A 27378-nucleotide genomic window follows, 5' to 3' on the forward strand; every position below is an offset into this window, starting at 1 on the left:
TCATCTAGAACCTACTGCAATAAAACATACAAAGAAGTGACGGTAACAACTTCAGCAAGAAAATGTTCATATTTACAATTTTATTAAATTGAGGCCAGAAAGAACACTTAGCTGAAATATGCAGAAAGGCACGAAGGATTTTGATTTCACTGTTTGTGCAAATAATAGTGATCTGAGCTATTTTACAGAACATAATTAAAAAGCCTGTCAACAGGTAAAATTCTGCCTTAGAAAATAAAAGTAAATACATCGTGATGTATATATGCAGCATACTCACAAAATGTAAGAGTGAATGTGTCTTCTACTCATAGCAATAAATCAAGAAAATAGATGGGTTTGGGCTAAAATGAAGACATAAATCAAAGTATTCTTGTTCCTGTCTTAGTTTTGACGTCTTCCCTTCACTCCATTACACAGTATATCTGGTAAAGCAAACTGAAAAGAAGAATCCCACATTTCTAGAATTGGAGGTGAAACCTCATAGACCTGACTGCATCTCCACTGCTAGAATCAGTACTTTACCCCCTTCCAAATTAAAATATATTTGAAAATCAAGCTCAGAAAACACCTCAGGAAGAGATAGTTTTCTGTGCTTCGTTTAGCAATTTACTTGGAAAAGCTATTCCCATGAATTTCAAGTCTTTTACACTGAAGACTACATAGCTGATCGTACAGGCAGTCTGCCTTTGCATTAGCAAGTCTGTGGAGTGAGTACAGTCCAGGATGGTGCAGCTTCTGGGTAGAATCTCTGGAAATTATTTAGGTGGCTGGCTAATATCGGAGAAACATTTAGTATCAACTTTTTTCTTCTCTTAATTGTTTTTCAAGATGAAGCAAAGAGGAACCCCAGCACTGCTTGAGCAGGCAGTTATTCGTAGACCATTTTGGCAATTCTTTATTAACAGCAGTTGAAGTACCAATACCCTGATATAAATAAGAAGTTTTGGTTAGTTGAAGTATGTTTGTTTAATTGCTGCTTGTACTAACATTTTCAGTATCATGGTGCGTACAGCATAAAGATTTTCAACAATGACACAATGCTCAGAAGAGGCTATTAAGGTAACGGAGCATAGACTAAAAGGCCAAATTCTGGCATGTATTAGAGATTTTTCCAAGAGAGAGAAAAGAGGTAACTATGCTTGATGCTATAGTACTCATATTTAATAGTTTTATTTACAGGCTGCAAAAACGGTAAAAGGTTGATGATGGATTTAACATAAAATGTAGGTGACAGGAAATCATTGAGAAACTGAGGACCTTACAATACCAAGAAACTGGAAAGCACCCTGTAGCAGATGAACTACTGTGTAAGCAAATGCATATTAATGCACATTGGCAGAGACAGTTTGAGCTACTTGTACACATCAGTGGGTTATTTGGTTTAAAAAAGAGACAAATAAGAGATGACATTATAGATTTATACATTAACAATAATGGATATTATGAAGAAAGAAAGAAAAACCGACAAAAATCTAGAGGAAACCGAAGGATTTGGCCACCAGTGAGAAAGTCATGAGTCGTAAATTACTTTTTGCACAAGCAGAATACCATTTATGCAGATAATTAATTAGTTGATACCAGCTCCTTCTACCAGTCTGCCACAATAATAACTTCTGAATGATACCCTCTGCAATCAGATAGACTGATGCCCTCCTCATTCAAATCATGCTGTAATCAATTGTTGTCCATCAAAATAGCCCCCTGCTGTGGTCATTTCAGCATCAGGGCTTGAGAAATTGGGGGTATAAACCAATCTCACTGTTAAAAAAGAAGATTAATCACACTTAAGGATACATAAAGATTTTGTAAAATAAATTTAGTGACCTATACTTAGAAAATGTAGTATCCATGAACTCGTGTTTTTAGAAGGTCATTTTTTTCCCCAGAGAGAAAATAATTGACAAAATTGAACCTTTCTCAAGCTTCTTATTAGCAGAACTGAACAGTTCTAAAACAACTAAAGATGTCTTCTATGTGGTTATTTAGCTTGTGAAGAGATCCATGTAGGCATGAAAGAACCATTGTAGGCATGATATATTGCTTATTTTTTGTGCAATTACTAAAGTCAAAACAGAAAAAACCCAATACACTTTTAATCCAGGCCTCCCTCCTGTACTATACATAGAAAAAATCAAAAGACTTTTTAAAAGGCCAAATAGCACAATAAACAAACAAGGAAAAAATTTTAACATTACATTGGCTATACTGGTTAACAAAATTTTAAATTGGTGGATTGGAATAGAGAAATAGTGCAATGAGGAAATCAAAGCTGATCTTTTTTACTTTTCTCTATAATTGTATTTATTTGCAAAGAAAACATAACTTTGAGGAAGTAGAATGTCTGTTTTGGCAGAATCTATTTAAAATGGGTATTACCTTAACACCTTTATCTTTTTAATAAATCTTACCAATTGAAAAAGACTTCTTCAATGTATTGTGAGGATCATAGATTCTGAAAGTACTATGGTCCTAATGAATTCCAGTTTAAGTAAACAATTAATTGCATTTCAAAAATAGAATACTGTTTGCACTGAATATACTATATTGGGGGGAAATGATCCTGTAACCATCTTCTACCAATCCAGATGCACAGTTTCAGTAGCTATGAGATTCCTATGTGCTTCTGGCTCACAGTAAATGTTGCTACTCAAAAAACCCCAACACCAGTCCCAGTACCAATTCCTGAATTAACAAGTCTTATCTTATATTGGCAAGTCATATCTGAAGAATGAGGTGTAACACTGTTGACATATTTTGGATTCACGATCTATCTTCTGATCTATTTAAGGGGCACTGTAAGAATATGTTGCCTTTTGCACAGTGCAGAGATATGACTACACCTGTAATAGAATGGTTCCAACGCCCCACTAAGAACAAATGTTGGCTTTTCTTAAGGTTACTCTTTTCCTTAAGGAGTCATAAATATTTAAGCCTGATCTACCTTACAAAAAAAATGTACCTAAGGGCAATATTTACATGCTGAAGGTCAACCTAAGCGTAGCTTTTTGAAGGATACAGTCTTTCAGACTGTTGAGGTCACAATCAATGAACCAGCCTTCTTTATGCAGCAAGGAGAAATTCACCCTCAAATTGTTCTCTGTGATGTTAAGTTGAATGAAGGAGTGTAACCCAGCGTTACCCTACATTACCCCTTCTTGCTCAATTACTCAGAAAATATGAACAATATATTGACCTGTCCACTGAAAAATGCAGCCAAGAAAGCCTCTTTTTTTTTTCTTTTTTTTCCCCAAGGGATTTGGGATTCTACTCAGAAACATGGTAAATGCAAGGATTTAAGACAACAAAACTAGTCTAGTACTTGTTGAAAGAAAGCTTTAACATGACATATGCTACCATCATAGTGTTTTGTAAGGCTCAGAAAACTTTTCCATTTAAGTGTTATGGAATATACAAGCACGTTAAAAAAAAGGAAGAAAAAATTATTAAAAACCTATTCAATCTTGTCATTTACTGAGTATTTTAATATACGTTCAGACTTAATGGAGGGGAAAAGGTAGCTGAGTTCTTTTTGAAACCATTTACTGAGTATTTTAATATATGTTCAGACTTAATGGAAAAGGTAGCTGAGTTCTTTTTGAAATCGATTTGTTTCTATTTGCAATGTTGTTGATCTTTTTTACAAGGAATTAACAAGCATGAAAATGATTTTCTGATTGAAAATTGTAAATTTACATTAATAAACTTTAGATTCCTTTAAAAATATCAGAGCCTCAAAGAGGCTGCAATGAATCATAGTGCAGGTCTACACTAAAAACTTGGAATATGTTCCTGGTTTATAACTGACTCGTATTTATCTTAATGGTATAGGACTTTTATTAGTGGCTTCTACCACTATACCTGCAAGCTTCAGGATGAAGGATGCAAAAAAAACGGTTAATCTAGAGTCTGGCAACAGGAACTTTTCCATGATTTTCTATTCACAGTGGTTCATCTTGTTTTACCTGTATAAAGCGTTCTGACCATTAAAAACAGGAAAAATATTTGCAAAATAAGATACTCTTTGGGACATTTCTGCCCTATTGCTTCTCTCTTCTAGAACATGTGTGCCAGAGCATTGCAAGGAGTCTTTAAGTTAGGATCAAATATAGTCACACAGCTTTTTTCAGACATCATAAATGCTTATTACCTATAAGGCCAGTCATATACTTATGAGTAGTTCCAATACCTTACACCTTTTATCATGCCAAAACATCACAAATCTAATGGATCATTTAAGTCCACTAGGGTGTATTAAAGACTCCAGATCAAGAATAATATTTAAAATGAAGAGTATTCAGCAGATGAGAACTACAATATATCTTAATATAAATGTGCATTTCTTATTGTTTTCTTCATTGTTTTTATTATAAAGTTGTTAGTTTAAAGAAAATTAAATTAACATTGCACTGAAATGGGTTTTGTTGATTCCCTGAAATAATGGAATTTGCACTGGCTTATTCATGCTGACTATTCATGAGAGTACATTTGCTAACAGAGAAAATCAATTTCTATCTTATTTTCACAGACAACAACATTAATAGGTCTTCTGAAGACAGCTAGACTGCTGCGTTTGGTGAGGGTAGCACGGAAACTGGACAGATATTCAGAATATGGTGCTGCAGTTCTGATGCTCCTTATGTGCATATTTGCACTAATTGCACACTGGCTTGCTTGCATTTGGTATGCCATTGGAAATGTAGAAAGACCTTACTTGGCTCACAAGATTGGATGGTTGGATTCTTTAGGAGAACAATTAGGAAAGCATTATAATAAGAGTGATGCAAGCTCTGGACCATCCATCAAGGACAAATATGTTACAGCACTTTATTTTACCTTCAGCAGTCTGACAAGTGTAGGATTTGGAAATGTATCTCCAAACACCAACTCAGAGAAAATCTTTTCCATCTGTGTCATGTTGATTGGCTGTAAGTAGTTTTATCTTATTTTTTTTTCTTTTTTTCTCAGTGTTTGAGCGAACGATTTAACAGCCTAATCTAATAAGATTATAAGCATGTCGTCAGAAGGGCAAGTTCCCAGCGAAAGCAATGTTATATGCGAAAATATGCTGTGACTCATGCGATGTCAGGAAGTAGTCAAGTTGCTTGACTACTCAAAATCTGTCATCCAAACTGACAGAAGTTTTGTGTTGTGTATCGGTGTCTGTAAGCAAATCCTGTATAGGGTAGGAAGCTGAGTTTTGAGTGGATTTAGGAAACTATATCCCATCGTTTTTGGATAATCATAATTATATTTTGTTTTCTGATTTAAACCCTGAACCTATAAATGCATGTGTACCTTCTTAACTCTGATGTTTGTTCTTAAGTTGTACTTTAGCTTAGTTCCTAGTTCTTAGCTATACCAAAGTCCATAAAATTAGATGAGCCTATCTTATAACACCAAATTCAGGACTACAAATCTCCAAAGATAAATATTACCAACTTGATTACAATTTAATATTTAAGCCTCATCTGCTAACTGAGTTAGTACTGATGCAGTCAAATCAATAAAGCGCTTCAGGTAAATCAATTCCACATCTCTGATAATGTTGCTAGTCTCATTTGAGCTGTTTTACATACAAAGTACATTATAAGAACTGTTGCATCATGTGCAAAACCCAATGATATGACTTAAGTAAGTTTTGTTTTTATTTAATCCAGCATTAATGTATGCTAGCATTTTTGGAAATGTATCTGCAATAATCCAAAGACTCTACTCGGGAACTGCACGGTATCACATGCAGATGCTGCGAGTAAAGGAGTTTATACGCTTTCATCAAATCCCCAACCCCCTGCGGCAGCGACTTGAGGAATACTTCCAGCATGCATGGACATACACCAATGGCATTGACATGAACATGGTATGTTGTTCTGTTTTTCAGGCACAGACGCTGAGGAATAGATAAATGCATGAGAATTTAGAGATTGTAAGTCTTCATTATTTATGAGCTGTAAAAGTAAAAGCTTAAGAAGGTGGATATATAGAAATTATTGAAAACTAAGTCATCACAAGTTCAGCATCCAAACATTTAACTGCCTAGATTATTACAAGCTATATCAGAAATCTGAACTCTTACTGGAATGCTTGAGAACAGTTGACTATTGCAGTTGATTATTATAAGGTTAAGAGAAGAAAAAAAAAATCCTAGGTTTCTTATTTCAGGCATAGCTGTTCCAGAATTTTGTTTGTACTTTGGCCAAATTTTCCACTCCCATATCAAACAAGAGTACTTTTGTTGGTATCTACAGAGTTACTTTTCTGTAAAACTTGTGGAGATCAATTCTTTTTCAAAATCCTATCATGTAATCTAGAACAGGTATACTGGGGGTGGGTGGAAGTGAGGAGCAGGCAGGTGGATTAGCTGCTTTTTTCAGAGTCAAAAATTCTAATCATGTGATAGTCTGACCAGTAGTTTTCTTGCATTCATAACCACGTAATTCTGCACTGAAAGTCAACATAGTACTATTAACCATTTAGCAATTCACAGAATCTCATTTCTAGTAAGTGGCAAGGTACAACACTCATATTATGTTCTTGATAAAAAAAACGTAAATGTTCCTTACATAATAGTATATTAAGTGGCCAGCTAAAAAGGAATAGCAGTCTGCTAATAAGCAAAAGTAAGCATCTATATTTCTGGCTTATTTTTTGGAGGCAGCAACATTTTTTTCTGAAAAGTTGACATAGGTTTTTAGACACTGAGTGCATTGTGCATCTTAAAGATCCGTGAATTTGTGTCTCTAGAGGGATACTTTCTGGAGCTATTCTGAGTTATAGATTAGAGACTTCACAGAGCTCTCCATAAAGTTGGGGAAAACAAGACAATCTATACAGTTTTGCAACAATTTAATGATAAATCAACCTCCAAAATTTCAACATAAATTCACACAGCTTCCATGTGGTATCTATAGATATGTTTGTGAATGACTGTGAGAGCGATACACTTTCATGCAGTAAGCAGAAACAATCGTCTTGATTAAAAGCTTTTATAAAGCTGAATCACTGACAGCTTGACTTTATGGTTACCATTAAGTAAAGCAGATCTTAAAAGTAAGACAGCAAATTAAATATTGGCTTCACCTCCCACTTCCATGAGTGTCCCCTCCAGAGGGATATTATGCCCAGTGCAGGACAAGGATACTTGTACAAACCTCTGCCGGTGATTACTACAGTGGAAGGCAGCATCAGTAGCTTCATCCTGCATGGCACTGAATGGCCCTAATTCCCTCTGATGGCAATGGGATTGTGGGCAACTCAGATATTTGCAGGATCAGGCCCTTAAGCTGCAGGTGGGTGCAGCCTAAGCCTAAAGTAGCTCATTGAATTATTTCTGAAGATATTACAAAATCATGTATGCCTTAACTAATTCAAAACCTCTAATGGATGTATTAAGAACACCTGTTTCACGTGAAATAGTAACTAAATCTGGATGTTATCAGGTTAAACTTTGCATAATGCAGGAATTGGTGCACTGGAATTAGTCTTGGATTTGTCATTAATGTGAAATACTAACTAAATGGATTAAGCAGCCCATATTCTGCAATATGAATGTGAGGCAGTATGGAGGCTTTGTTTCAAATAAAACGTCAAAAAAAATCAAGTTTAGTATCTTGTTTTGTTACATTTTATTTCTTATTCTGTTCACAATTCTGTCCCTCATGTTTTATGGCAGTCACTTAATTTTCTTAAAAAGTGAGTTTGAATATATTACACTTTGTGCAAGGATAATATAAGAATTGTGTGATTTATGTTGTACTTATGAAAGATTTATCTCTTTCCTGTCTGCTTCATACCTAAATACATGGAATAACACCACCCACTGGTAAGAGCAGGAGGTATTTATATCAAATTTAATTCCAGTATAAAGTGTGGAGAATATCCATGTTATCTGTCGGGTTTAGAGCTTGTTCGATGCTTTCTAATTTTAATTATAACTTTTTGCATGATGAAGGGGTGGATAGCAAAAGGAAATAATCCAAGTAGAATCAGATGTGGGGCAAAATGGTTACTAAAAATTAGACATCAAGAAATGCTAATCTAACCACATTTATTAATCACTGTTTTACCCCACAACTCAAATCATGCTTCTCTGCCCAAAAAAGGTCATGTGCATATCGGTTTGCATTAGATAGTTGCTCTGTAGGAATGTCACTCGGACAAAGTTGCCATGCTGATCATTCTGCGTTTTCCTTTGCGTGAATGCTCTCAGTTCAAACCATATATGCATGTTAGCACAAGCACCAATGAAGTTTTCTTGGCTATAAGCCAAGTGCATATGAGATGGAGTTGCATGTGGTATTAACTTAATTTTGCATGAAGTATTTGCATTTACACACCAAAGGGATAATACTGTCCTCAGACAAATGTGTTTGACTCCTGTCAATATTTACTGGGAGTTTTTTGCAAATATCTGAAGGCAGAATTTGATCCAATGTCTTTCTTTTTCATTTCATGACTGAAGACTGAAAAAAATTCAAAAACTCAGTCCTCATTCTCCTTTGAAAGATGGAATGCATGAATGATTTACATTTCATATATATATATGTACATGCAATGTATACACACACATACTCACATATATATATAAATAATATTAGAGAATATGTTTCAAAAGATACTTTTAATTATCATCAGAATATACTTAAGAATTCAGGAAAAGTGGAAAAAAAAACCCAACTTTTAATCTCAGGAATAATACTTCACTAAGACTAAATAAACTTCATTTCCTAAATAAAATCCTACATTTTAAATTGAAAACCAGAAGATAATACTTTATCCTTATTTGAAATGGCTAAACTTAAAATTAGCTTTAAAGATCTGCAGGTGAAATATGCTGAGAACATTGTTTATTTGTTTATTTGTTCCCCTCTGCTTCATTTCTACATCTCTGATTATGTTTCATTGCATAATGTACTTTGATAAAAACAATTCCACATAAGTATGCATGGACTGGATAAACAGGATTTGGGATTTATTTTAATCTGGATAAAAATCTTGAGTCCATAGAATAAGCATAATTTAAGTCATATCCCTGTGGTACACACTGGCAAAGTTAAAATACAAAAAAATTATTTACAATGTATATTGTTTCATGAAAGATGTCACCAGTCCCAAAGATTCAAAGACATTATTTTTATTTTTTAAACTATCCTGTTCTGTTTTTCCTAAACTCTCTTTGCCTTCTTTTCCTCCCGTCATTCCAATGTTATCAGTCCAGGACTGATAATAGCATGCCTGTGATGCTTACTCGAAAAAGATGACATATTTAGTGTTTGAGATCCTCTTTTAAGTTATGCACGTATTGTTTACGATCCCCCTCCCCTTCTTTCCATGGATCTTCTGTGCATCTGAATAGTTTTACTGGTTTATTTTACTTTTAAAAAGAGTTCAAATAAGTAAATAAGTGGGACAAGCTTTGGAAAGTGTTCAGCCAAATGTGCACATTCATTAATTGAAATTTTGGATGTGGAGCAGGTGCCTTTCTATTTTGGGGTTTACCCCATACCATGAAAGGACAGAGCAAGTTAGATTTTTTAATGTATAAATTTATGGAACCTTCTGCAAGCATCCAAGCAAATGGTCGATTTTACACTTCTGATAAGTTGTCTTGGCCACAGTGATCATGCAAGTACAGCAAAGCACACACCTAACTTGAAGGTTCAGAACCAGCAATGCTATTGTATCAAATAAAGTACAGGCTCACCGTTGCTTTGGTAAGGCTTTTTTTGTGAGAAATTGGCCACTGGTCACGGGATGACATGCTATTCCTCCTGCTGTGATCACGTCCTATGACACACACAATTCTACCAATAGAACTATTTCCAGTAATATCTTTGAACCAGAGAATTAGAACAGTAAATTAAAATTTAAAAAATACCAAGGAGGAGTTCCTTATACCATCAGAAGGGTAATCTAAATCAGAAGTGTTTGGAACAAAAACTAGTGGTAACTGGTTAAACAGAGGGAATATGCAATCATGATGAAAGTGGTACTGCTATTTGTATATATGTCATAATGGAAATCATAAGACATATAAACCTATCAGAAAGTATCTCAGATATGATTAGCTGTAAAGCTGTTCTTTCATTTTCTATAAGAAGACTACTTAAAAAACATGAATGCCTACATTTAATCGAGTTACAGAAAAGAAGATCTCATAGGAAAAAAAAAGACTTTCAAGAATGTCAATCTCTTTGCAAAGTGATCCTTTATAAGTTTCTCACTGCATTATATTTTGTGGTCTAATGACTCAAAAAGAAGAGCAATTAACAAATTTCCAGCTATCATTGTATTTTTGGAAAGACATGGATCTGCTCAGCTTCCTGCTTCTACAGACCTTAAGCTTTTTGTTGATAAGGGAGTCAACAGTCTAAGAAACGGAAATAATTTTCTGTCCTCTTACCCAGCGATGTATCATATCTCAGAGATCACCTTTCAGATGTGCTCAGAAACTGCAACATTATAGATGAAGAATGATGCACTGCAGCTCCAGTAATTTCAACATTAAAATGTCACACAAATCTGTGTCATGGCAATGACTAAAAGCAAAAGATCCTAATTCTTGGTAAGGTGGTCAGACTTCAAATCTCATTGAAAGGTGAATTAACTCATCATCACACACTGCTTTGCTTCTCTCTCAACTGTTGTAGGGACCTCCTTCATATCCTGCAAAAATAAATTAAAAAAAGAAAAATCTGACTCTGCAATATTTTCCTGTATGAAGAAGAGGAAATGTCGAAAATAATCCTTATTCTGTGTGGCGCCCAAGAACTGTTGGAGCAGAATTATCGCCGCCTGTGACCTTGTTCATCCTTTTCTAAATGGTGAAAGCCCTTGGAAATGTTTTGGCCTTCAGCTTATAGAAAGAGTTAATTTCTGCAATTAACTATCACAGAAATTGTTTTCCTTTCCAATCAGAAGATTGAGGGGGGATCTTATTAATACTTACAAATACTTAACGGGAGGATGCCAGGGGGATGGGAGCAGTCTTTTTTTCAGTGGTGCCCAGTGATAGGACGAGGGGTAATGGGCATAAACTTGAACATAGGAAGTTCCATCTTAACATGAGAAGGAACTTCTTTACTTTGAGGGTAGTGGAGCACTGGCACATGCTGCCCAGAGAGGTGGTGGAGTCTCCCACTCAGGAGACATTCAAAACCCGCCTGGACGCTGTCCTGTGCAACCTGCTGTAGGTGACCCTGCTCTGGCAGGGGGGTTGGACTAGATGATCTCCAGAGGTTCCTTCCAACCCTAACCATTCTGTGATTCTGTGATTCTGTGAAATGGTAAATTGTAAATTCTTTCTAGGAATAGAACTAGGTTGAATTACAGAAACCTTTAGCCTAGATGAAATTGTTATTAACATCTGAGAGTCAAATGTTTGTGACAAAACTAAATCCCACACTACTCTTTTCTTCAGAGGGAACAACTACTGGGGGACAGAGATCCTAATTCAAAATTTATGCAGCGTGATTTATGCAGCTAGAGAGTCTCAGATTACTGCTAAAATTAGGTGGCAGAAAGATAAAAGAAAAAGACATAGGTTATTCCACCAGATATATGAATTACTGTGAATTAATTTCACTCATTCTTACAAAACAAAAACAGACAAAATGTTAATTTTGAATATAAATCTCCACTAAAGTGAACCCTCCAAGGCATGGGGTTTGCTCCCTGTAATTAAACCAAAATTTCTTATTCAAATTCTTCAAGAATTTTATTCAACATTCAGTGATGCCAATGCCAACATATCCTGAGATATGCACATGAGATACAAATAGAGATTAAGTATGTGTAGTCTATGACACAAAGTATATTTATTCCTGCCTCTTTGTACCTTCAGCTGCTTGATTTTTTTGCTGGGTTAGTTTTTGCATGGATCAGTTTCTCAAATCATTTCACAAGGACAGATCAACACAGGGTAGGAATAAACATAATGTGGGAAAGGACCAGAATTCCTCTTTCAATTTATGCCAGTTTAAATCGCCAGATGAACTTGAGAGGCTACCTCCATCTTTCCCTTATTGTGCTGGGTACTTGCCACTCCTAAAGAAGTCTAACTGATTCTAGGACAAGAAAGTCTTAGTCAAAATGAGCTTCAACACACCCCAAACAGACCCACAACATAAAAGAGCCTTCTTGTTCTCTCTTCAGCTGCTGCCTGGCATTTAATGTTTGACCCACCTATATTTCAACAGAAAAAAAATGTATGACAGAAGATTATGTGCAAAATTAAAGGAATATCTTTGTCTGTCAGACTGCAGGGACTGGAGGATCTTTTATACTAGGAAAGGCTGAGAAAACTGGGACTGTTCAGCTTGGAGAAGTGAAGGCTCATGGGTGATCTCATCAATGTGAACAAATACATGAAGGGGGGGTGTAAAGAAGATGCTCTTTTCAGGCTCTTTTCAGTGATGCCCAGTGACAGAACCAGAGGCAATCGGCACAAACTGAAACAGGACTTTCCGTCCAAACATCTGGAAACACTTTCTTTACTGTGAGGATGACTGAGCACTGGCACAAGTTGCCCAGAGAGGTTGTAGAATCTCCATCCTTGGAGGTATTCAAAAGCCATCTGGACATCGTCCTGGGCTACCAGCTCTAGGTAGCCCTGCTTGAGCAGGGAGGTTGGATAAGATGACCTCCAGAGGTCCCTTCCAACCTTAAACATTCTGTGCTTCTGTTGGTATAGAATGTGATATTTCCATGTTTAATAAGAATTATTGTAGCTAATATCCTGATTTGTTTTGGCTTGGATGCTTTCTGAATATTTTCTGTGGGACAGATGTCAATACCCATTCTAGAATTGAGGATAGAAAACCTAAAAATTGTCATAAACCTTATCATTTATCCAAACCAAATGAAGTTATCTTTGCCCCAAACATTTGCTAGTTGTCTGAGGTTAGGGCACATAGATGTCACCAATTCTGTTGTCACAAAGGTGTCTGATACACATATAAATGATACCTTGTTGTCATCTTGAAAAAGAGAAGTTAATGAACCTGGACTCCCTCTCCACTTATAAAAGACCACATTCTTGAAGGCAATATGAATCACGTCCCTGCTATCCTCACTAAGCTTCAATCACTTATTCCACATAAAATGTTTTACTTCTCTCTGAATGACACTTTCCTTCTCTCTAAGCATGTCAAGTAGCTAAACCAACATTATTTGACATGGAAAAAGTTTTATTCCAGACAGGAAGAGACGACTGAATTTGGACTTGATAACTATCAATGAGAGAAAACTGGAGCCTATGGTCACAGCATCATAACTGGTTTTCCTGGTTTTCCTTTTCTTTTTTTTTTCTTTTTTTTTTTTTTTTTGAGGGGGCTTCGTTGAGGCTGATTTTATATCTTGTTAAATGTGCTTTTTAGAAGATCTGTATCTCTTGAATTATGCATGAGTTATGATTCTAAACATGATTCTTACCATGAGAAGCCAAGATTTTTCTCACCAGGGCCAGGTGGAATCACCATTGAGGAGATACTGAGTGTAACAATAGAAACATGTCAGGAAAGAATGGAGCAATTGAAACCCAAACATGTATTCAAATGATTTCTTAATTTTGGATTTGTCATTGAGAATAATGCTATTTAAAGATCAATTCTAGCTTTATCATTTTCAAAATAAAATTTTGAAAATGGCTTTATTTTTTCATTACCTAGTCCTGCATTCATATAATTTCAAGATTATGTTGGCTTTTAGTTGTTTAGAAAAGTGTATTTTAAATTTTTCTTGTCACATTGAAGTGTGACTTAAATGTGTTTAAAGACTCCAAAAGTTCACAACAAATGAAAAAAACTGAAATGCAATATTTAGAGTTTTGTTATTTTTAAGCTAATCTCACTATTTTGGAGACTGAATGGATGATTTTCTAACATTTAGAGTTGTCAGTATGTGTACACATAATGTACACATAATTTTCAATACAATTTTTCCTGCTCTACAAAGACAACCAAAGATATCTGTGAGAATCAGATACTTCTGTATTAACACAGGCTAAAAACTGATGAATAAGAAATATTTTTTCAAAGTAATGCAAATCTGAATATTAGGAATGTACATGGAGGCTTGGGTTGGCAAGATGTCTGTATTGCTCAACATAAAACTTAGTTTGGAAACATCAAATTCTATACAGTGTCAGCTACTGGACTTGGATTAAATACCTCACTACATACAATGTGTGTGATATGGTAAGCTCATTTTAGTAATGTAGTATATAACGTTTTAACAAATTTCTCTTCCAGTCAGCTTCTTTCTTGCATTTCTGAACTTGTGTTAGTGGAGCTATCTCCAAAACTCCATTGGTTATTTGGGCATCTGTCTTCCTTCTAGACATTTGACAATTGTGGTGTTAAAGAGTAAATGTTCTTCCTCTCTGATGTACAACAAATATTTTAGAGTGTAAGCTCCATGGGGCAGGGACTTTTTAATCACGGATATTTGAAAAGAAGCTAGTATCTTTCAGATGTTATAGTAACTATTAACTAATATGCAATGATTTTAGAACAGGTTCATGTTATGTATAAATTAATTATCAAAATTGTTTCTTTAAAGAAATACCCAAAGTATCTTCAGAAATATAAACCAACACACATGGTCTGCACGTTTTTTGCTTAATGGTAAAGTACAATCCCTTGACAAATGAGATAAACAGAAGCCGATGTGAAAAATGAATACAATTTATGCTAAGGCTGTGCTCCTCACTTCCTAACAATACAAATAGCTTTTCCTGTAAGTACCTCTGAAGTGAAAATATATTTTCTATTTTGCATCCTATAAAAAATGAAGCTTGTCTAAATTATATTCAGATAGATGTATAGCAAAAGAATTAATTAAAAATAGGTCTTTTTTACTCACAAGACTAGAGAAGAATTTCAAAATAAACACCTGCAATTTTTCTCCGTCTGTATCATTGACGAGATGTATTTGGTTACCAGTTTCTCAGTATCATTCAGTAAATAAGTTTCTACAACCCACAGTATTTTTATTTCAGTATAATTACATTAAAATAAAAAGAGTAATTGCATCCTAAGCTATTTCTAGTGTTGTGATAGATACTGAAAACAGAGTGGCACCAGAGAAGCTTTTCATTTATCATGTTTTCTTTTGCTTAGTGTTGTTGAATGCTGGCTTTTTCTGAGGATGTATAAATTTCATGTGGTAATGCTCTATAGCTCATAAAATTTTTGTATATATGTGTTTTAAAACATTCTGTTTGTTATTTCGCAGCATTGATTTCCATTAGCAATCATAGAAACATTTCAACTCAGTTAAAGGTACTAATATTTCATTGGTAAATCATAGCTTGGCTTGTGTGGACAGAAGCCTCGTATCAGAAATGTGTTCATCTTCACCATTAGCAAGGGATGTGAGTTACAAATATCTTTATGCAATAAGAATGAGTGCACAGACCTTTATTGTGCTGAAGTAAGAATTAATATAGCAACAAGTGAATGCATTTTGGTTTGATTCTCTTTTTTTGTGCAGGAGAAAAAAACAGTGCAGAGGATAAACAGGAATGAATTAACAGACTGCTCTCATAACAAAAAGATACATCCTGTTCACATATTCATAGGACTGGTAGCATCAGTTCGTGTTCTGTCCTTAGAAATATGCAACAGATAGAGCGGGTCCCAAGGAAAGCATATGACCCATTAACAGCATTGACAGCAGATAACAGGATTTAACAGAAAGAAAGGGTGGGGCATAATAACGTGTCAGGCCCATTCCTTTACACGGTGGGCAGAGTCACTAGGTGGACAGTACTCCCATAGAAGTCAGTAGGAGAAACGTTTACTGAGTCTAAAAGAATCAGAGGTAACATGATCCTAGACAATTTAGAAAAGCTCACACATATTGACCACGTTGTAAGTAGCTCTCTTTTTTAGTCCTAAACAAAATTAACATGTTACCATGGTACCCAAGAGGAATCCCGTGGTTCTACTTCAGGCAAACTCCCATTGTTCTGAGTAAGAGATGAGCAAGGACCATAGCAACTAGCTCTGTGGTTTGCTGAACTAATCATCTGCCTATGTAAATCTGCATAATATCATTGTTTCAGTGGCATGGGGTGCTTTTTCTGATAAAAAGCTGTTGTACACTTACACTCTCTTACATATTTAACATGAAAATCCCATTAAAATGCCCTCTGTCTGAAGAATATCTGATCTTGTTCAGATAGCTCTCATTATACAAATGGTTATTTCAGCAAAAATGTCTCATGTTAAATGTAGTCCTTTTATAATTGATGAAAAGGAAATAGACATATTAGTCCAAATAGGTGACATTCAGTCAAGACTCTCCCTGTAGCTGTCTTATTTGTTATTTTACTGCAGTGTATTCAATCATATACCTTGCCACTATTTCTTGAAATGAAAGAATTTTGTAACCACTACACATGTCAGTATGTGCATTAGTATTCACATTTTATAAGCTTTGAAGTATAGATTAAACTATGCACTTGTTGAATTGTAATACTCTCACAGCTATTAGGGCCACCTCTATTTGTATGTCACTTCTTTCTTTCTGTCCAGGAAGAAAACATAAAAATTATATAAAGCAACTTTCATAGCATTCACATAAAATCCTTATGCTTGTCTTTCCAGGTCCTGAAGGGGTTTCCAGAATGCTTACAAGCTGACATTTGTCTTCACCTCAACCAAAATTTGCTTCAGAATTGCAAAGCTTTCCGGGGTGCCAGTAAAGGCTGTCTTCGAGCTTTGGCTATGAAATTTAAGACAACGCATGCACCTCCTGGAGACACTTTAGTGCACTGTGGAGATGTTCTCACTGCTCTTTACTTTGTGTCAAGAGGGTCCATTGAAATCCTTAAGAGTGACATTGTTGTAGCCATTCTTGGTAAGTAGATTACTACAAGGCATGTTAAAAGAGTCAGGGGATTGAAAAGAAATAGCCATTGTTGTTTCTGGGGAAGGAAATTTGTAAATGTTTTATTCACTGTTATTTAAAATCAAGCAGAGAAATAATTTTTTTAAGGAGCAAAGTCTACATTACTGCAATTATTCATGTGCACCAGAAAGCCCACTTCCTTGGATATCTAAAATACAAGAGCAGGAGTGAGTCAGATTTATCCCCAGGTAAGCTGTAAGCTGCAACCTGATGCAAGCAGATATCAAATTACTCCAGTTCTGATTATGCTGCAAGAACCAAAGTCAAGGATACTCTTTCTTAAACAGGATATGAGGATACTGAGACACGTAAACCCCCTATATGCTATCTGGAGAAAAACGCGTATCTACTTCAGGCATTCAAAATGTCTTCCAGCAGTTTCCAGAAATGTCTGCTTTGCGCATTGAGCATATAGAAAAGGAAGAGAATAACAGATTTATATAATCTAGATTGCTACTTAACTGTAATGACACCAGTGTTGCCTCTATATTTCTTATTTACACGTTCCTGTCTGTATAGCATGGGGAGTTACTTGTTTTCTTTCCCAATGAAGATGGCCCAGAGCAATGTTCAGTTGAGCTGGAAGCTCACTTGCAGCTGGTGATGGCTTTTATGTGGAACCAGTAAGACTTCTTCAATTACAGCAATTTTAAAAGTAAAATAACTGAAACCCTATGTAAACAAGACTACTGCTTTGTTTCTCCAATGTAATATCTGGTAATAGGAACGCAAAGAATAATTGCATAGATGAGTAAGGATTTTGCTGTACGGACCCCTACCCCAGCTGCAACATCGTTCATGTTTTCACCATCCACTGAAGGAACTTAGAGCCAGATAAGCAGCTGAAGCAAAACGTGGACTGCTAGTAATATGTTGCTATTAATCCACTTCTGACTGATTATTCTGCTAGTACTTTTCAGGGTGGATATGTGAGCAGAAGTACAAAGGTGTGCCTACAGCAATCCTTCCCTAGGTTTAGAGAGTGTTATCAAGATAATTTGTCATCTCATGCTGTTTCACCTCATCAGCCAGGCCAGCTTTAGACACAAGCAAAGTAGGGAGCATGCAAGTATAACACTGTGAGGTTTTTACTTACCCATGTGAGTGTCTTCCCCTGATTATGAACAGCATGGTTCATCAAGGATTTCATCTCTTACATCAAAAACTTGTAAATTTCTATAGCACTCACAGAATCACAGAATCAGAGAATCAGAATCACAGGTTTTGAATATCTCCAGAGAAAGAGACTCCTCAGCCTCTCTGGGCAGCCTGTTTCAGTGCTCTGTCATTCTCAAAGCAAATAAGTTTTTCTTTATGTTCAGATGGAATTTCTTGTCTTCCAGTTTGTGCCTGTTGCCCCTTGTCCTGTCGCAGGGCACCACTGAAAAGAGTCTGGCCCCATCCTCTTGACACACATCCTTTAGATAATTATAAGCATTGATGAGATTCCCTCTCAGTCTTCTCTTCTCCAGGCTAAACAGATCCAGGTCTCTCAGCCTTTCCTCACAAGAGGGGTGCTCCAGTCCCCTGATTATCTTTGTAGCCCTCTGCTGGACTCTATCCAGTAGTTCCTTGTCTTTCTTGAACTGGGGAGCTCAGAACTGGACACTTGGCCACAAGGGCACATTGCTGGCTCGTGGTCAACTTGTTATCCACCAGGACTCCCAGATCCTTCTCCGCAGAGCTGCTTTCCAGCAGGTCAACGCCTAACCTGGACTGGTGCATGGGGTTATTCCTCCCTTGGTGCAGGACCCTACACTTGCCCTTGTTGAACTTCATTATGTTCCTCTCCACCCAACTCTCCAGCCTGTCCAGGTCTCGCTGTATGGCAGTATACCCTTCTGATGTGTCAGCCACTCATCCCAGCTTTATGTCACCAGCAAACTTGCTAAGGGTACACTCTGTACCCTCATCCAGGTCATTGATGAATATGTTGAATGAGACTGGACCCAGTACTGACCCCTGGGGAACACTGCTAGTTACAGGCCTCCAACTAGACTCTGTGCTGCTGATCACAACCCTCTGAGCTCTGCTGTTCAGCCAGTTCTCAATACACTTCACTAACTGCTCATCTAACCCACACTTCTAAGTTTACCTATGAGGATGTTATGGGAGACAGTGCCAAAAGCCTCCCTGAAGCCTCCCTGATCCACTGATCTCCCCTCATCTACCCAGCTAGTCATGCCATCATAGAAGGCTATCAGATTGGTCAGGCATGATTTCCCCTTGGTGAATCCATGTTGACCACTCCCAATTACCTTCTTTTCCTCCGCATACTTAGAGATGACATCAAGAATGAACTGTTCCATCACCCTTCCAGGGATGGAGGTGAAGCTGACTGGCCTGTAGTTTCCCGGGTCCTCCTTCTTGCCCTTTTTGAAGACTGGCATGACATTGGCTTTCCTCCAGTCCTCAGGCACCTCTCCTGTTCTCCATGACCTTTCAAAGATGATGAAGAGTGGCTTAGCAATAACATCCGCCAGCTCCCTCGGCACTCGTGGGTGCACCCCATGGGAGCCCATGGATTTGTGGGTGTTGAGTTTGCCTAAATGATCTCTAACCCAATCCTCCTCAACCAAGGGAAAGCCATCACTTCTCCAGACTTTTTCTTTTACCTCCAGGGTCTGGGATTCCTGAGGGCCAGCCCTACCAGGAAAGACTGAAGTGAAGAAGGCGTTCAGTAACTCCGCCTTCGCTGCATCCTCCATCACCAGGGTACCTACCGTATTCAGCAGTGGGCCCACATTTTCTTTTGCTACTGATGTACTTGAAGAAGCCCTTCTTATTGTCCTTGACATCCCTTGCCAGGCTTAATTCCAAGTGGGCCTTAGCTTTCCTTCTTTCATCCCTGCATACTCTGACAAGGTTTCTATATCCATCACAAGTGGCCAGTCCCTTGTTCCACATTCGGTAAACTTCCTTCTTCCATTTGAGTCTTCCCAGAAGATCCTTGCTCATCTATGCATGTCTCCCGCCTCCGTGGCCAGATTTCTTACTCATAGGGATGCCCTGATGTTGAGCTTGGAGGAAGTGTTGCTTGAATATTAACCAGCTCTCTTGCGCCCCCCTACCTTCTAGAACCTTAACCCATGGGATTCCTCCAAGCAGGTCTTTGAAGAGGCCAAAGTCAGCTCTCCTGAAGTTCAGGGCTGTAATTCTACTTTTTGCCCTGCTTCTTCCACACAGGATCCTGAACACCACCATCTCACGGTCAGTGCAGCCAAGGCTGCCCCAGCTTTCACATCCCTAACTAGTCCTTTGTTCATCCAGCAGCGCGCACCTCCTTGTTGGTTCCTCCACCACCTGTGTCAAAAAGTTATCATCAGTGCTCTGCAGAAACCTCCTGGACTGTGCGTGTCTGGTTGTGTTGCTTTTCCAGCAAATACCGGGGTGGTTGAAGTCCCGGACAAGAATAAGGGCCTGTGATTGTGAGGCCACTTTCAGCTGTCTGTAGAAGGCCTCTTTGACTTCCTCTTCCTCATCAGGTGGTCTGTAGTAAACACCCAAAACAGTGTCACCCATATTAGCTCTTACCCATAAGCTCTCAACTTATTCTTCATCCACCCCCAGGCAGAGCTCAATACATTCCAGCTGCTCTCTTACGTAGAGAACTCCAAAACCTTGCCCCGCTGCCCTGTCTTTCCTAAGATGTACATAGCCATCCACGACAGAATTCCAGTCATGCGAGCTATCCCACCATGCCTCTGTAATTGCCATGAGATCATGGTCCTGTGACCACACACAGATCTCTAGTTCTTCCTGTTTATTGCCCATGCTGCGTGTGTTGGTGTACAGGCATTTCAGAGAGGTAACTGAGCACGCAGGTTTCCCTGGAGGGGTGCAAGAGGATCCACAATCAAGAAAAACTGACAAGTTTATGAACTCATTAATTTCTTCCTAGACCAAAGTGGTCAAGCTTTGCATGTTACTCACATCAGATCCCTGTGCTCTCACACTGTAGCAGAAACCCAGATATTTGCAGGGTGATACCACTATATCTCTTCCAGCCTACAGCTCTCACACCTGGAGCACAGTTTGGAGTCCCGCTCTCCCAGGGAACAGTGGTCTAGACAGAAAGAGAGGCAGTTGTGCACAACTGCAGCTGGAACGAACGGCTCTGTGAGCCCACATCTGTTGCACGATCGATGAGGCTAGAGCATACCTGATAGCTGGCTCCAATCAATGCGTCTGTGATATCTTGAAGAATCTGCTAAAAAAATGGATGATACAAATGAAAATTGCTGTGCAATGAAATCACACAGAAACCTAACAAAGATTATCAATACTTAGCCAAACATTTTTGGTTGATTCCTCTTTCTGAAAAACCTACACACAGAGATGGACATAAAAAACACTCAATCCTTTGTCCTCTGGGGTTGAAAAGACTTCAGTCCAACAGAGGTAGCATGGATGAAGTGTCCACCCTTAACAAGTATTGCAACTTCATCACAGAAATCAGAGTTCTGAGAAATGTTGGGTTTGTCCCCCAGTTTCCCTCAACTTGTCAGTACTCTTTGATGCTGCTGAGTAAGGTCTGATAAGTACTGACCTGACAACAGTAATTCTGTGCCAAATAGTTCAAAAATACCATGGCTGTGGACCTTGTAGAATCTACCACTTCTTTCAGTTTTGTAGACAAGATATAAAATTAATGCAATCCTGTCAATAGTCATATTGCACAGAAGGTGTTACATGCCTTGAATTTCTGCATTCATAAACATCAAGGCCAGAAGGACTATTAGATTATATTGGCTAACCTCTTTTATAGCACTGACCCCTGTTACATTTCACATCTTTAACTATCTGTTGTGTCTAATGAATTGTGTTCGATGAAAGAAAAACAATGGCTTTTGATCTGAAGACATAACGACATGAAAAAGTAATCACTTTTCTGGGCAGTTTATTTCCATAGTTAATCGTTTTTATTGTTAAAAATGTGTGCTTTATTCCAGTATAAAATTATCTTGCTCAATTTCTTTCCATACGCTCTTGCTATGCATTCCTTATTATCTTCTAGAGGCGTTTAGTACAGATTAATTTTTCAAATGGATTGAGAACAGCCCTGAGAAGAAAGACTTGGGGGTGTTGGTGGATGAGAAGCTCAACATGAGCTGTCAATGTGCACTTGCAGCCCAGAAGGCCAACCTCATCCTGGGCTGCATCAAAAGAAGTGTGGCCAGCAGGTCAAGGGAACTCATTCTCCCCATCTACTCAGCTCTGGTGAGACCCCACCTGGAGTACTGAGTCCAGCTTTGGAGTCCTCAGCACAAGAAGGACATTGGACCAGGTCCAGAGGAGGGCCATGAAGATGACTAGAGGGCTGGAGCACCTCTGCTAAGAGGAGAGGCTGAGAGAGTTGGGGTTGTTCAGCCTGGGGAAGAGAAGATTCTGGGGAGACCTTATGGCAGCCTTCCAGTACTTAAAGGGGGCTCACAAGAAAGTTGGAGAGGGACTTTTTACAAGGGCATGTAGTGATAACATAACGGGTAATAGGTTCAAACTGGAAGAGGGAAGATTTCGGTTAGATATTAGGAAGAAATTTTTCACTATGAGGGTGGTGAGGCACTGGCACAGGTTGCCCAGGGAAGTTGTGGATGCCCCATCCCTGGAAGTGTTCAAGGCCAGGCTGGATGGGGCTTTGAGCAACCTGGTCTAGTGGGAGGTGTCCCTGCCCATGGCAGGGGGGTTGGAACTAGATGATCTTTAAGGTCCTTTCCAATCTAAACTATTCTATGATTCTGTATATGCAATATAATCAGGTTGCTTCTTAATCTTCCTGTTGATAAGCTAAGACTGTGCTCTTTAAGATCCTCATTTTAAATCAGCCCTTAAATTATTTTTTGCATCTTTTAGCTCACCCAGATGAAAGCTGTTTGCACAGTTTTCAGCTTCCTTTTTAGAAGAGGATGAAACCAGAACTACTTGTAGTAACCTAATATAAAAGCCACAAATGTTTAACAGAGAGGCAAAATCACCCCTGTATTCTTTTTTACCAGTCTACTCATTCTCAGTTTCTATGACCACTATTCTTTTCCACAAATGTTTTCCTAGTTCCCCCCCTAGTCTCTAGTTTACAGATAAGTCCTGCAACCCTTAGTTTAGAGCACATTTTCATGGGTCTATAGCTGTGGCTGCTCTGCATTGATGAAGGTTAGGTGCAGAATTGGGAAAAATGAGCAATTAAATACAGATGACAATTTTAGCAAACAGGTACCATGAACGTGTCAACGTTGATTGAAAGAATTGTAATAGAATCAAAACAGAGGCAGCTATGTTTAAAGAGCTTCTTCAAAACTTCTGCATCTTGGAAGTATCGTATTCCCTCTGAAAAATATAAAAAGTCATTTTCTACTAAAATATATTTCAAGGATGGTCTGTTTCTTCATGTAATTCTTAACAAAATGAGATTCCCGGCCAGACAGGTCCTGGACTCTACTGAGCAACAGAAATTACATCTTTGTCATCATAACAATATGATTTAAATCAGCAAACAATGTTTTAACAAGAAAGGAGAAAGAAACCTGCTCTAGTCGTGCTGTTTTGATGGAACTGAAGAAAAACTAAATAAAACTAGATTTTCCTTTTACTTAGTCCAGGTATATGCCTATGTAATTTCATTGATTTAAATAATTTTACTTTTAATATTTAATAATAGTACTTTTGATTTACAACAACATATGTGCAATGGTAATCTGATTGTATCACTTCACATAAAATCAAGAGTTCTACACCATTATCATAAAGAAATACATCATTCAATTTAATGGTTTATTCATGTTTAAAATAATAATCTCCATCTAATTTTCTTTCTGCAGGGAAAAATGATATTTTTGGAGAGATGGTACATCTTTATGCAAAACCAGGAAAGTCAAATGCAGATGTGAGAGCTTTAACTTACTGTGACTTACATAAGATCCAGCGAGAAGATCTACTAGAAGTTTTGGATATGTACCCTGAATTTTCTGATCTCTTCCTCACCAATCTAGAACTGACTTTTAATCTGAGAGATGAAACTGCAAAGGTACATACAATAAGTGATTTTTTTTCTTAATATTGGGCTGAGTTTTCTCCACAGTAACAAAACTTGAAAATAGAAATTGAAAAACCAGGGTTAGCAAAATTAAAAGCTAAAAGCCTGAGGCCAAATCCTATTTTAAAAAAAATATACTCACCTGATTGCTCCTACTGAAGTGAGTTAAACTCAGCAGAAGTCAATGAATGATTCAGATGATGCTAATCTAACAGGATTTGATTCTGTATTTAAATAGCATTAAAGTTTCAGCCAGGGGGATTTTGGATATTTTGTTAAAGCCATGGAAAATATGGTTTTTTTCAGATGACTATAACCTGGGTCACCAAAAGGGGAACTTTCAACACTAAATATAATTGTACAGCCATAAAATACAGATAAATCAGATTATCTGGATTCATTCTGTGTCTAAAAATAGAAAATATTTAATTGTCTTTCAAACATGAATCATTAATTCTCTTATCTTGGAGTGCACCCTACCTCCTAGGAGACTAAAAGCATACCAGGGGCTTCTCAAATTTCACTCAGTCTTCAGATTTGCAGGGATTTCTTGGTCTCTTTTTCTCACAGTGACTGTCCTAAGTGTCCCTTTTTGCTCAGATTGCGCCTTCAGGAAAGCAGAAAAATTACTGGCTTTTCCTTATTTCAGACTGATGGGGTCAGTCTGAATTGGAAAAAAAAGAGGAGGTTCGGCCAGCAGGGGAGAGGGGAAAGGCTATTGCCCAGCTCATGCTACTGGGGCTAAAGTTTTCCCTAGAAAGTTGTAGGGTACACCAGCACTTGTGACCAAACATGGACCACACTGCCCACAAAATGACTAGTTTACATTTCATTGTTTCTGAGTTACTAGCGTTTTGTGGTTTAAGACTATATTTTTAAGGAAAAACAGGGGTTCAGTGAGAAGGAACTAGCATAATTTGGCCTCAAAGGTCTTCTGTGAAACAAGGAGACAAAGAACACTAAGTTTTGGGCTGTAAATGGTAGGGATATTTTTGCTAATCACATGTGGATCTTTAGTTTAAAAAATTAAAACAAAGATAACTTCTGACAAGAAAATGTCACTTCTTTTTATGCTGAGGCTTTTTTTTAATAAAAGGTTGTTCTGAAAATAAGAGACCAATTCTAATCTTTATTTTAAAAGTCATTCTTTTGTGTTTATTGAAAAGGTCATCATTATTAATTACTTGTGAAATACAAGATGATGAACTTACAGTCTAGTGATAAATTTAAGTTAAAACTGAAAGTCCACTTATTTGAAAAATTCCTTGAGGATAAATTCACATTAATGATTTTAGTCTGAGCAATTATTTCCTGCAATTACATTGCCATCAATGTTTTATCATTATGTTTTCCTTAGATCTGAGAAAACTGAAACAAAATTCCACCTTCTGTGTTGCAGTGTAGAATACACAAAGAAAGTTCTCACTGTTCGTATTCCTTAGAAATTTTCCAGTTGTTACTTCTTACTGCTCTACCAGCCACTAAGAAAAAATCGCTAGACTTCACAGAGACAGGGGAGGGAGGACGGGCTCACCCATGCCTCTGAGCTTGCAAAATCAGTTTTCTCTAGCAGTTCCACGTGCTTTCCAGTGTCTATTGCAATCCAGAAAATCATCCCCCAAAAGAATTGATGAGCACATGCTGATCTTCAAAACATCACTCAGATCCAGATTTGTTATCTGAATAATAGGTGCTTCTGCCTCAACTTTTGCTCCTGTCCTATTTATGTAAAAGTGCCTTTTTCTTCCTGCAGTTATTCTACCAGTGGGCCACCACTGAAGCACCTTACCCACCAGGTTTACAATGAAGGGAATAGAGAAAGATGTAAACACTTCCCACTTCTTTCCCTCTGCCCTTCTCCCACATGCAAATCTGCTTACTTGAGTGGTATGGGAAACCTCACTAGCACAGGCAAGGGAAGTAGGCTGAAGCCAATGCCATGGGTATGTACTCAAAGAGCATAATTGGTGTTATATTTGCTTATTTGTAAATTTCTCCATTTTACATAAGTAGAAAGAAGAGTTAAATGCATCTTGTATTTATTAAGGCAAAAAAGCACACGCATCTATAAGATGGATAGAAAAAGACAACATTGTGTTCTGCTATGGAAATGAGGCTGAACTGAATCTGACAGAGAGGAAGGGAGGGTGTAGAAAGATAAAATAATGAGGGGTAAAGTGTCTGCTGTTTGTCAGCCTTATATTTACTGCTGTAAAATGTAACCTTTGTAATCATTACCATGTGGTTAAATATAAATCTAATTACAATCATTTACCACATTACTTCTCACAATAGTATACATTCTCTGTTAAAGGTTATTCAATTTTTTTTCATTAATTTCTCTAAGATTACTTAAACCACACCTGTGCAAGTTCAGGAAGCTGTTAGCATATGAACACATGTCTTTCCATGTAAGCTTATTATCAAGATACTTTTGTTTCACCATCAGGTGGTGATATCGGTTTTGCTCAATCTGCTTGAACATTTTAATGTTAGCATTGAGCAATGCCATTACCTGGGGATGGAGAGGTTGATGCAGACTGATTTGTATAATACTGCCTTTCTTAGAGCTTGAACATGATTAACAGTCAATCACCGATTGAAAACTGCTCTCTTTAGATGGGACTAATCTGTCATTATGTTTCATATTTCATTAATCAAGTCTGACCTCGTAATAAGATCACAAACTACTAATGATACGGATGGAGAAAACTGCAAACTACGAAGACGGAAATTGTCCTTTCAAAGTGAAATAGAGAAAGGTAATTAACTTCATTTCTTACATTAGACAGCACTGCTTCATTATTCATTGGTATTTCACTTGGTAATGTTGGGTACATTAGGGTCCCATGTTGGCTGTTACTGTAACAGCTCTTGAGAATCCAGCTGAGCAGCTGTGCATTGTGCCCTATATGGTTATATCTGAATAGAGAATATCAGTTGCACCCTTCCATGACTTCACCCCTATCAGTGCAGAGCTGTTTAAACACTAAGCTACCTTATTGCCTTTGAGATATACATACATATATGTATATTATCTCTTAAACAATATCCTTTTTCTGAGATACCATGTTTTAAACTGTTTAGAGAAGCTAGTCTATTGGATTATTTATTAGCAGCATTGATTTTATTTCCTCAGCAAAGCGCTTTGCTGAACTTGATGCTAGGTACTGTTTGTTCCTGGAATTAAAATATTTTGTTTTCAGGACACAGTGGATTCACCATAGTCAGATTTTGATTCATATGGTAATGTGTAACATTTTATGTGCTTACGTTCACCTTAGAGGCTTTTGGGAGTAATCTTAATGAAGGAAAATTCAGTGAAATATTAAACTATGTCACCAGTATTCAATACTGCTTAATACCAGGAATTGTAGATAGTAGCTGTGGCCAGACAGCAACGGTCATGAAGATAGGTACTCTGATACTCTCGGGAT

At 37.4% G+C, this 27378-nt stretch overlaps 1 protein-coding gene across 1 annotated transcript in view; it reads left to right on the forward strand.

Annotated features, from left to right (window-relative positions):
- KCNH7 (potassium voltage-gated channel, subfamily H (eag-related), member 7) overlaps window positions 1–27378 on the forward strand; it is a 255356-nt gene that overhangs the window by 202614 nt on the left and 25364 nt on the right. Inside the window, exons 8-12 of the mRNA XM_009894613.1 lie at window positions 4526–4925; window positions 5658–5857; window positions 16608–16860; window positions 23727–23932; window positions 26604–26703. Of these exons, the coding sequence (XP_009892915.1) occupies window positions 4526–4925; window positions 5658–5857; window positions 16608–16860; window positions 23727–23932; window positions 26604–26703 (1159 nt within the window). The remainder of the gene's footprint in view (window positions 1–4525; window positions 4926–5657; window positions 5858–16607; window positions 16861–23726; window positions 23933–26603; window positions 26704–27378) is intronic.

Source organism: Charadrius vociferus, unplaced genomic scaffold (assembly GCF_000708025.1).
Source record: "Charadrius vociferus isolate BGI_N301 unplaced genomic scaffold, ASM70802v2 scaffold161, whole genome shotgun sequence".
Lineage (NCBI taxonomy): Eukaryota > Metazoa > Chordata > Aves > Charadriiformes > Charadriidae > Charadrius > Charadrius vociferus.